Source organism: Manihot esculenta, chromosome 13, assembly GCF_001659605.2.
Source record: "Manihot esculenta cultivar AM560-2 chromosome 13, M.esculenta_v8, whole genome shotgun sequence".
NCBI lineage: Eukaryota > Viridiplantae > Streptophyta > Magnoliopsida > Malpighiales > Euphorbiaceae > Manihot > Manihot esculenta.
In genome coordinates, this window is record NC_035173.2 from 1,165,617 (window position 1) to 1,177,623 (window position 12,007).

Sequence of the window (12,007 nt, forward strand, 5' to 3'; positions counted from 1 at the left end):
AAGCATCGTTTTCTTGTTCTGCTATTAATTTTTTCTATTCTCTTGTTTTGTTATTGTGATGGTTTGCTTTGCGTTTTTTTTTTCTTTAATTTTTGTAGACAAGGCAATTTTTTCCTTTTCTTTAGTTCTCTCTAATTAAAGTTTTATTTTATTTTTATTGATTTTGCGTGTCTTTATTAATGATAAATAAAGTCTTTTAAACTTTAATAAGAGAGGCGCGACTTTGATATAGAGTTATGACAAAAAAATTTTATTATATGATATAATATCTCAAAATCACACTATCGCGTTTGGTGATGGATTCTATCGCATCATCTCCTTATCGAATTTTTTTTACTGTTTTATTGTCTAAAAATATTTCTATTTGACTTTATCTATTTTATATATATATATCTTTAACTGAGGTTACTTGTAATGATTATCATAGTATTGAGTTTATTGATTGTAGGTGATAAATTTTTTATGCATTCTCAATTCTGATTTGTCGATGGATTGAAATTTTAATTAGTGTATTGTGAGTGGTTTAATTTTCGATTTGATTTGATTATGATTTTAAATTCGGATTTTTATATTTTTAAATTTATATTTTTGTAAATTATAACAGTTTAATAGATTGATTTTTAGTTATTTATCTTTAAATTTTTTTTATATTTCACTCATTTAAACCGTTAAATACAATACAATGTATTATTAAAAAAATGATGTGTTTTATTTTAAAATAATGAGATATTTTTTGCTTAAAGGGATTTAGAATCAGAATATACTGAAGATAGGAGATAATAACAAAACCTAGTAGTCAAAGAATGACAAAACTCAGTTTAAATTAAATTAAAAAAATTATACGTTATTTATATTTAATTATAATAACCCCCAATTGAAATGATGTGGAGTTGATTTTCTTTGTCTTTTGCAATCAAGTCATTTATGAATCAGTCTATTATTTAATTTTTACGATAGAAAAAAACATTAATTAATTTATTAATTTTTAAAAAATATTAAAAAATTAAAAATATATTAATTAGTTATTTCAATAATTTTAGCTAATAAATATTAAGACAAGTTTAAAATAGTATTAACAGAGAGATTAATTTATAAAATTAATAAATCAATTAATAAAATTTTATTTTATATTGATTAAATAATAAAATATTTAATGATTAAAATTAATAAAAAAATTAATTAGTAAAATTAAGAATATTTTAATATATTTTTAAAAATTAAAAAATCAACTAATAATTTTTTTTATATATTATAAAAAATAAATAATAAATTTTTTATTAAATAATTATGGTGACATTCATATATCATTAATATATTGATTATTTAAATTAGTTATATAGTTTAATGGATATATCACAATTATTATATTAAGTCATTAAAAATATTTTTGTATAATAACAAATTTATAACAATTAATTAGATTAGAATTTATATATATATATATTAAGAAAATTTCGGATTTTTTTACTTAAAAAAGAAAATTCGGATTTTGCTAGCCATTACTATTTGGCCACGATAGTCTGTTGCTAAAGAAATTATTTATTGCATGAACTATTTATACTTGTATTTTCACATAAAAACCGCTTAATTCTATATTTTTCAAAAAGACTAATTAGTGAAGAAAATATTTCACTAACTAATAAAAAATGAAATAATATTCATAATTTATACATTTGAGTCTCATAAATAGTAATTAGATAGCTTGATTTTTGATATTCACTGATTACGATATATAAATAAATTATTATTTTTAAAAATAAATAAATAAATTCACACATCATGTTAGATAAATTATTATCTTAAAAAAATATTTAAAAGAAAAAAATAAATAAATTACAAGTTTTTTTAATAAAAAAAATAAAATAAGAAGTTAATTAAACATTTTCAAGGGTCAAAAAACAGAAGCAACCCATATGTATCCCTCGAAACGATTCGTTATTCTCTACGGACTGCAGTATATTAGATTCTAGTAGGAGAAAAACGGTGCGTTGTGGCAGCAGTTTTAGTAGTTTTACAAATGGAAGCAACGTGGACTCAAAAAGTCAAAACTTTGACACACAAGTCCCTTACTGGTCAGAAGCATTAAGCAGTGCAGATCGAAGAGAAATGGAAATGGAGAATCAGAGGAGCAGCTCAGTGACGATTATCCACAATGCAACTATCGTTACCATGGACTCCGAGAGCCGAGTCTTCAGAGATGGTGGGATTGTTATCGACCAAGATAAAATCAAAGCCATTGGTCAATCCCCCGATATTCTAGCTCAATTCTCCGCCATTGCCCACCATATCATTGATCTCCATCGCCAATTCTTGCTCCCTGGTTCTCCTCCTTGTCCTTAATTTTGTTTCCTTTTTTTTTTTTTTAGCGATTTTGATGGTTAATTGACTCGGTGAGTTTATTATTAGGATTTATCAACACTCATGTTCATACCTCGCAACAACTCGCTAGAGGGATAGCAGATGATGTGGATTTAATGACTTGGTTACACCATCGAATTTGGCCTTATGAATCTAACATGACCGAGCGAGATTCTTACCTTTCTACTCTACTTTGTGGAATAGAACTCATCCACTCTGGGGTTAGTGTTCTTCTAATTTATTTTCCTTTTAATTTTAAAGTTTGGATTTTTAATAGGAGAATTATGAGTGGATTTTGATGGTTTTGGGATTAATTTGAATTAGGTTACTTGCTTTGCTGAGGCAGGAGGGCAGCATGTCTCTGGAATGGCTCGAGCAGTTGAGGAACTGGGGTTGCGAGCTTGCTTAACTCAGTCTACTATGGACTCTGGTGAGGGTTTACCTCCGTCTTGGGCCAATCGAACCTCAGATGAATGTATTCAGGTTGAGCATTGAAAAAATTTCTCAAAAATGGCCTTGCAATAATCTGAAGTTATTGTATTACATTTCTCTTACGTGCAAAAGTGTTATTGCATTCGCATTATATCAATTGTTGAGAATTTTGAATTTCTGGTTTGTTTTCAAACGCCAAGACTTGGTTGATGCTGATTTGTCACTTCAAAGGTACAGTCTCAGAAGGAGCTTTACCAGAAGCACCACAATACGGCAGATGGGCGCATTAGGGTATGGCTTGGAATTAGGCAAATTATGAATTCAACTGATCGCCTATTACATGAAACAAGGGACACAGCTAGGGAACTAAAAACTGGAATACATATGGTAATGCTCTCTCTTTCTGTGTCTGAAATGTAGCTAGGATGCTTGCTATCTGTCCATCTGATACTTTTTGTGCATATTAGGTGCTTGCTATAAGAAAACTGCTGAAACATGCATACGTTTCCTTTGTTGGATTTTGTATGAAATATAAAGAATTTTGACCATCAAATATTGATCTCTAATTCCTTTTTATTCTAAGAAACTGTCACTGGTTCATAATTAAATAATATATTGCAAAGGCAAACTAACAAAGGCTGAACTTTGATGTGATGGAGAAGATGCCGATTTAAAATAGATTCAGCTATACTTTCCAATCTTTAGCATGTCTCAGAGATAGCTTACGAGAATCAAGTTGTGATGGATACACGAAAAGTTGAACATGGAACTGTTGCGTACTTGGAGAAGATAGACTTCCTCCAGAAGAACTTACTGGCTGCTCACACAGTTTGGGTCAATAATACTGAGGTCAGTAGCTGCTACTAACTTCTTTTTTGGCACCAAGGGAGAAACTTTTTTTTTTTTTTGCCTATTTTCCTTCTCTAAAATGTTTAAGTTACCAATGACATGGACCATATGGCATAGTGTGATACTGGTGAAGAGCTTGGTACTTGGTAGACCGCAGAATTTGACTTTTGTTATCCAGCTTGACTGTAATGATGATTATTTTTGCTGTAAAGTGTTTATTATTCCCCATTGAATGTTTCATAGTATTTTTTGTTTGTTCTGATATTTTTGAGTCCTAAATTGGATATTAAGAAAGTAGGAAGTTCATATGTTATCTTGAATTACAACAAGGAACAAGAGTCTCATTGGATTCCTATAGAGAATTTGTTGAATGAATTTTTATACATTCGCTGCTTGCTTTTTCATACCATAAATGGTTAATCCCCACAGATACATCACCTTTTTTCAGTTTTCAGCATATCCGGGTTTTGCATTGTGATGTGCAATTAGCATTTTTGCTCTTGCGTATTTTTTTCAACAGTTGACCATTGACACCTTATATCTTAAAATAAGGTAGAGCGGTATGAGATTTGTAACATACCTTCTGAATTGAGATTCTTTTGAATCAAATACAACTGTAAGATGTTTGTTTAATCCGAAGGAAATCATGCAGAAGCTTTATGAAATTATTAAGTTGTGCTACTAGAAATTGATCCTTATGATCAAGAGATATGCTCTTTAATTTACTCTATCCTTGCTGGTCTGATAGTTACTTGGTCATAAGCAAGTGCCAATTGGTCCATACTTTTGCCTATAGCTGGTATCTAATATCACATTTTTTTGCATTGTGGCTGCTATTCGTCTTCCCCAGATTGGTTTTCTTTCAAGAGCTGGGGTCAAAGTATCGCACTGCCCAGCTTCTGCAATGCGAATGCTTGGATTTGCACCTATTAAGCAGATGCTTGATTCTGGAATCTGTGTCTCCTTGGGAACGGATGGAGCACCATCAAATAATAGAATGAGCATGGGTTTGTTTAACTTCTAACATTCTGGTTTCAGTTTCACTTCTCATATGTGTTCAGTAATTTTCATATTACAGGATAGTTTATTTGCCAGTTTGCTATTTTTGGTTTCCCTTTCATTGACCCTATGCATTATCAATGATGTGAAAGTTATTGTAGGATTCACCTCTTTGCAGTTGATGAGATGTATCTGGCTTCTTTGATTAACAAAGGGAGGGAAGTTTTTGCAAATGGAGCAACTGATCCAATGGCTCTCCCATCTGAAATAGTTCTTAAAATGGCAACCATAAATGGTGCAAAAACTGCGCTCTGGGATGATGAAATTGGATCAATTGAGGCTGGGAAGAAGGTTGGATTGTTATTTACTAAGTGGAATTTGGTTGCTCTTCTCCACGTTCCCTCTCCCTGTATTTTGCAAATCTATCTCTCACACATGCACATGACTTACAATTAAGTCCATATCTTTATTCATTCTTTTCTAGAAAATTGAAGATGATTACCCTTTATTTTCTCAATTTTGGCAGGCTGACTTGGTTGTTGTCAATACTAACTTATGGTCAATGGTCCCTATTCATGACTGGTATAGAACCATCCTTCTGAAATTTATGTGCAATTTAGAGTTCATTTATGTGAATTATAGGCAGTCTTAGATTGTGAGGGCACTGTAATTCTCTGGTGGCAGTTTCTGGATGTTAATTGGAAATGTTGTTGAGGCCGAATGTAGGAATAGGTAAAATTGTTTTTAGAAATAGTTCTGATGGATGTGGGTTAAGAACCCTATTCACATTGCATTCTCAGCAAATATTTTTGACCGAGCAGATGGAACAGAAGATCTGCAGGGTATTGTTTTTTTTTTTGTTGGATGTGCGGCACAATGTGAATAGAGGGCATAAAATTGGGAAAGATCATCTAACATTGTGTTTATTAGCTATTTCATCTTACTACCATTATTTTGGTTTACTTTGAAAAGGATAGCCCGCCTGCTATTCAATCCATTTGTCTTCATCAGCCTCATGGATTGATTGATTTTTCACTTTTATACCGTTATGCAGCATTTCGAGCCTTGTCTACTGCATGCGGACTGAGAATATTGTCTCAGTAATGTGTAATGGCAAGTGGATTATGAAGGACAAAAAGATTTTGAATGTGGATGAGGTACTTTCCTTTTCCTGTTTGATGTCATTAAATGGTTAATCTAGATAAACTCCATGATAATCCGGTGCTTCACTCTCTTCAATTCATGTTAAATTTATATGAATCCAATCCTCCATATACTTTCACATAATGAAAAATCACAACAATAGCTTCTATAAAATTGAGAAATTTCACACGTGCAGTTTCTTAAAAATACTAATCACCAAGCAGTTAAAATTTGCTGCAATTTACCAAAGTATATACAAACTCATCTTCTATGCTTTTTCTCTAGGAGAGTTTTATGGCTGTACTTGTGTCTGTTAATTATTGACAGGAAGAAGTAATTTCAAGAGCAAAGGAGGCTTCTGGTGAACTCTTGAAGAGAGCTGGTATCAGCATCCCTAACAGAATGAATGTCCTCTAATCCTTCCTTTGAAGGTCCTCTATAATCACTTTCCATTGAAAAAGTTATTATATTCTTATGTTTGGATTTTAAAGAGTCTTCGGAAAGTATCACGTTTTTTACCATTTAGATGGAGCTTGAAGAAACTTCTTGAAGATAATGACTGTCCAATTATTTTATCATCATTATCATTCATTAATTAATTAATTATAGTGGGATCTCATGATACACGATTACTTTATTTAATTTATAAGAAAAAAAAAGGAATTTATACAGTAAAACCTAGCGTATACCCGCCTTGTGACCTGACATTAAATGCCTTAGAAACTTTTTATAAAGCCGGACTATCACCTGGTTAGTCAGCCTAGAGCAGGACTGTTACTCGGTCGGCCGGCCTGGAGCAGGACTATCACCCAGCTGGTCGGCCTGGCATATTTCTGCCTTGAGACTGTGCAAGAAATTCCTTAGAAATATTTTGTAGAGCGGGACTAACACCCGGTTGGTCGGCTTGGCATATTTTCGCCTTGAGGCCTTGTTTAGTGGGACTAACACCAGGTCTTCTAGCCTGACGAACTCTTGACTTATGACTTTGTTTTAGTGGGACTAACACCCAATCTTTTGGCCTTATGGATTCTTGACTTATGACCTTATTTTAGTGGGACTAACACCCGGTCTTTTGGCCTAACAGATTCCCGACTTATGGCTTGGTTTAATGGGACCAACTCTTGATCTTCTGGCCTAGCGGAACCCATCTTGTGGTCTTATTTTGTAGGACTAACATTCGGTCTTCTATCCTAACAGATTCCTGATTTATGGCCTTATTTTAATGGGACTAACACTCGTTCTTTTGGCCTGATGGATTTCTGACTTATGGCCTTTCTTTGTTTGTTTGTTTTCATAGTCATCCAACATCCGGATTATGGCCTAGCGACTGCCTTGTGGCCTTTCTTTGTTTATGTTTTCACTGTCCAGCGCCCGAATTATGGCATGACAACTACCTTATGGCTTTTATTTGTTTGTTTCTACGGTCTAACACCTAGATTATGGTTTGGCGAACTGTCTTATGGCCTTTCTTTGTTTATGTTTCCGCGATACAATACTCAGATTATGGCCTGGCGACTACCTTATGGCTTTTATTTATTTGTTTTCGTGGTCTAACATTCAGATTATGGCCTAACTAAAGTTGCCTTGTGGCCTAGCGTGAGATGTCTTGTTATGCAAAATCAATATCTGAACGGCCTTGTGGCCTTTTAATGGGACTAACACCTGGATGGTCTGGCAGAAATCACCTTGTGAGCTTTGTTCTTTTCTCAACACTTTCATCCATTTAATATTTCTGATTTTCCTATCAAAAAAGAATATTAAAGAATGCATCTTAATTTTATAATATTTCCACAAATCACAAACATTTTTTCAATGATAAATTAAAAGACTCGGTCGTCTGTCTTGACCAATTTTAATTTTAAAAAAAAAATATAAAATTTTCATATTGATATATTGTTCTAATTGTGTTACGGTATGTTTGGATGGATGAAAAGAAAATAAAAGAGTAAGGAAAATTTTAATTAAAAATTACTATTCATGGAAAATAAAAATAATTACTTTTTTATCTTTAAAATTATTTATTTTAATTACAAATATAAAGGATAAAACAGTTATTTTATCATATTAAAAAGTTACTTTTCCCTTCTCTAACATTCAAATGATGAGAGAAAAATAACTTTTTGTTTTTAATTTTTTCTTCTTTATTTTCACCTTTTGTTTTCTTTAACGCCTGAAAAAAAAATCGCTTACTATATTTAGTGAATAACTGTTTAAAGAGATAAATTTATATTAAATTATATTTTTTTAATAAAATAATATTTTATTTTGTATGAAATCAAGTAATTATAAAAAAGATAGAAATTTTATATGTACCTTAAATTACTTTTCTTGGAAATAATAAGTTGATAAAACGGTCCCAATCTTATAAGAAGTTAAATGGGCCGTAAGACGCAGGATTTGAGCGGAGAAAACCCAAATCCGACCCATGACTCAACGAACCGCGCGCCAATAGAAGATTCGAAAGTTTTCTAGAACCCACAGAAACCCAAATCTCTCTCCTTGAATCTTCTGGAACTTCCTAGTCATCTCTCCATCTTCGGATCACAAATTCAGAAATCCTCCCTATATAAATGCTTCGCAATTCCCCAAACGCCACATCATTATTCATTACAACGCAAAAACTCAAAGCAAACCAGAATCAGATTTCTTTTCAATCATGGATGATCCCTTCTTCAGCAGGAGCCACTTCAGTTACCCATCTCCCCCTCGCTATTATTACCCCGCCGTTAGACAAATACCTGTGAGCCGCCAAACGACGCCTGTTCAGAAGGTGGTGCAAATTCCCGTCCGTTATGTCGATTCCGCGCCTAGCAGAATGGATTCTGTTGTTAAGATCCAGAAGGTGTTTAGGGGATTTTTGGTCAGAAAAAGTGTTAAGAAGATTGCTGGCATTAAGAGGGAGGTTGATGAGATAGAGAAGAGGATTTCGATGAAGAACACTGTGGAGCTGATTCGGAGGGATTCGAAGGAGCGGTTGAAGGTTAATGAGACGCTTATGAATTTGTTGTTGAGGTTGGATTCTGTGCCGGGTGTGGATTCTGGTGTTAGGGATTGTAGGAGGGCTGTGATAAAAAGGGCGATTAGGTTGCAGGAGATGATTGATGCTATTGTTGCCGGTGATCAGGAATTGGAAGTTGATGATTTGGCCAAGAATGGCGAAGAAGATACCGATCAAAACTCAGAAACCCATGATAGGGCCCCTGACGTTGAAGGTATTGTAGCTAATTCTGCTTCTAATTCCGATTCTTTGAATGAATTGCAAAGTCATGTTGAAACCGCACCCAAATGCGACTGTGTTTCTGTAGCTAATGTTGGTGAATCGGAGAAGATGCCTGAAAAATTGCAAAACCCAGAACGACAGGAGTCTAAAACGGGTCGTGAAAGCATGGGAGATGTGGAATTGGCTGAAGTTGAAGTTGGAGAAGATGGAAATGCTGAACATGACGTGTCAGGAGCAGGGAGTGAATATGCAGAAAGTGTGGATTTAAGTCGTGAAGAAAGCCAAGTGGATTCCTCTGCCAACCCAGAAGATGATTCTTTTGAAAGCCATGAAAATACTCTAGCTGATCAGAAGGAAACAGAACATGAGAAAGATCAATCTTGTGGGGACAAAAAGGAGGTGAGCACAAAGAGCAAAGAACTTCTGGAGAGGATGATGGAAGACAATAAAAAAATGATGGGGTTAATGTCGGAATTGTTCGAGAGAAATGAGATGCAAACGAGGTTGCTGAGCTCGTTGTCACATAGGGTTGAGCAGCTGGAAAGGGCTTTAATGTGTGAAAGATCTAAGAGGAAGAAGAAGAGGAGGAATACAGGTGGAGTAGTGGATTGTTTGGAATCAACAGAAGATGCTAAGAAATGTGGAAAGAGATAGTGAATCTTTTAAAGTAAAATTGACGTATGGATTTTGGGTTTGTTTCTGTGAGTTGATATGAATTTGGATTCTTTCTGTTTCTTTCAATTTCCTTTTTCTTTTTTCACCTTCTGTTTCTCTTGATTGAGTTTGAAATGAACGTAATTGTTCGTGGAAGTGTAAAATGGACTTGCGCAACATCTCTTGTTGAGCAATAACCTCATCCTATAGCATTAGCATCCGTAAATGTAACCATCGTAGCATCAGATTCTCAATCGCACTCTGCTTTTATTCTGTTTGATTGGCCGAATAGAGCTGAAAACTTGGGCGAACTGTTGATCTTGATCATCAGTGTAGAGGATTTGAATTATATATATATAAAAAAAAAAAAGGAAAGAAAGATGAATTACATTTAGGATTTCGAAATAAGTAAAAATTAATATTTATATTATTTTATTTTAAAAATATGATAAGTCTTATAGCGTTAGCATTTAATTTCAAAGAGTGATCTATTGGAGTTGGTATTTTTATTACTCTCATCTATTAAGAATTGTGAGACGATAATATCTTGTTGAGGGCTATGGGCTATAAAGGAAGAATAATGAGACATTATAAGAGCAGTGCATATTTTGAATTGAATACTCTTCGTCATTCTTTTTTGAAGCGATAAACCGATAATTCAAAATATAGATAACAAACTGTTTAGATATTCAATGTTTATTTTAGAGTTTAAATAAGTCTTTTTTTTTTTTTTTTTTTTTTTTTAGTAACTCTTATCACTAAACAAAGTTTCAACTTACAATTATGTTTGGTATCAAATTAAAATAGTAAAAATAAGCTGAAAAAATAATGTTATTGAGTTAAACCAAAATTGAAAAAAAAAAACTTTGATTTATCAATTTATTTTCTTAAATACTTTTATTTTATATTTAAACTTGACTATATTGGCCCAATTAGAAGTTTTTGGTAGGAGGATGCAGTCCACACAAGGCCAATTTTGGTCGTCGCTCATTACTCATTGGTGAAGTTAATCCTTCTTTCTTCATTGCCTTGCTGATTCTGGTTTATAACCTGTTTGCTTTTTTTTTTTTTTTTTTTTATCGTAAAATATTCATCGATAAAAATGATAAACATAAAAGGCTAAGTCCATTTGATCTACAATACTGAAAATACAAACAAACTTTAAACCTAGACGCAATAGTGAACTGAGTTTTCATAGAAGGTAATTAACTGTCTCCAAAATTCTCCCTTAAATAGAGAAATAAAGACTTTCTTGTACCAAATCTCAATGCCGATCACTGGGAAGCGTATAAAGTTACAATATCGTAGGAAAATACAACTCTTATGCTCGCTAGAACTAGAAACCATGCATGGCGAACGACCTGTATAACAATCTGCCTTGACAGAAAACTTCAAACTCAAAGTTAGACTTCTACTGCTACCTATGACTGCCTACAACTACAACCATATCAAAGAGGGAATCGATGCGAACTACCGACAGCGACATTTTAACAAAACTCCATAAACAAAAGATTTAAACAAAACCAAACCAAGAAAAATTAAAACAAGAAACCAAAAACGAAAAAAATCCTGTGGGACCATAGAAGATGAGAAATAAACTCAGTTACACTAATTTTATTTTGAAATATTTTTTTAAGTTAAAAGAATTGAACCTCTTATTTATTATATTCTCAAACATAAAGATTAATTAAAAAAAAAAAACAGTTATTGAATTCTTATATAGTTAAAATAAAAAGATTGATAAAAGATAAATCAATCGATTTTATACTCATAAATTTCAAAGAGGAAAATTGTTTTTAGCATAATTTCTATTTGTTTGAAATTTTTAGTTAAAATTAAATTATTTCAAATGGTTACTAAATATAAAAGGTGATAAAAAAATAAATTAATTAAAATGAATTTTTATAAAAATTTTATTTTTCAACAAATTAAATTTAAAAAATAAAATTTTTTCATAAAATCATGTAATATTTTTATTTATTTTGATCCGTTGATCAATAACTTTTAATACTTTTATAAATTTCACATATTTTAGAATAAAAATAATATATTCGTGTGTATTGAATAATTTTCGCTCAATCTAATTCAAATTTAATATGAAAATTTCTCCGAATACAATTTAAATTTAAAGAATTTTATAAATTTTAAACCTCCTTTGACTATTTCATACTCTACCTTTTTGAGTTAATTAGGTTTAATTTAAAATTTATAGTTTTAATTAAATTAAAATATTATTATTTATTATTTAATAACTACAATTATATCTTATTTTAAATTAATATATAAATAATTAATTATTAATAATTAATATTTTACGGTAACATAACTTGTAAAACAACTAATAGTTATCAA

At 31.9% G+C, this 12,007-nt stretch overlaps 2 protein-coding genes across 2 annotated transcripts; both read left to right on the top strand.

The window, feature by feature from the left end:
- The first annotated feature begins 2,009 nt into the window (after positions 1-2,009).
- On the top strand, positions 2,010-6,337 carry LOC110630410 (5-methylthioadenosine/S-adenosylhomocysteine deaminase). Its single transcript, XM_021777903.2, has 10 exons — positions 2,010-2,320; positions 2,407-2,579; positions 2,683-2,841; positions 3,028-3,177; positions 3,496-3,639; positions 4,490-4,646; positions 4,817-4,989; positions 5,165-5,220; positions 5,693-5,795; positions 6,109-6,337. The coding sequence occupies exons 1-10, from the start codon at positions 2,107-2,109 to the stop codon at positions 6,196-6,198; spliced, it is 1,419 nt and encodes a 472-aa protein (XP_021633595.1). The 5' UTR covers positions 2,010-2,106; the 3' UTR covers positions 6,199-6,337.
- Positions 6,338-8,178: 1,841 nt separating this feature from the next.
- LOC110629501 lies at positions 8,179-9,742 on the top strand. Its single transcript, XM_021776501.2, has 2 exons — positions 8,179-8,993; positions 9,087-9,742. Exons 1-2 carry the CDS (start codon positions 8,438-8,440, stop codon positions 9,653-9,655), a joined length of 1,125 nt encoding a protein of 374 aa, XP_021632193.1. The 5' UTR covers positions 8,179-8,437; the 3' UTR covers positions 9,656-9,742.
- The last annotated feature ends 2,265 nt before the right edge of the window (positions 9,743-12,007 follow it).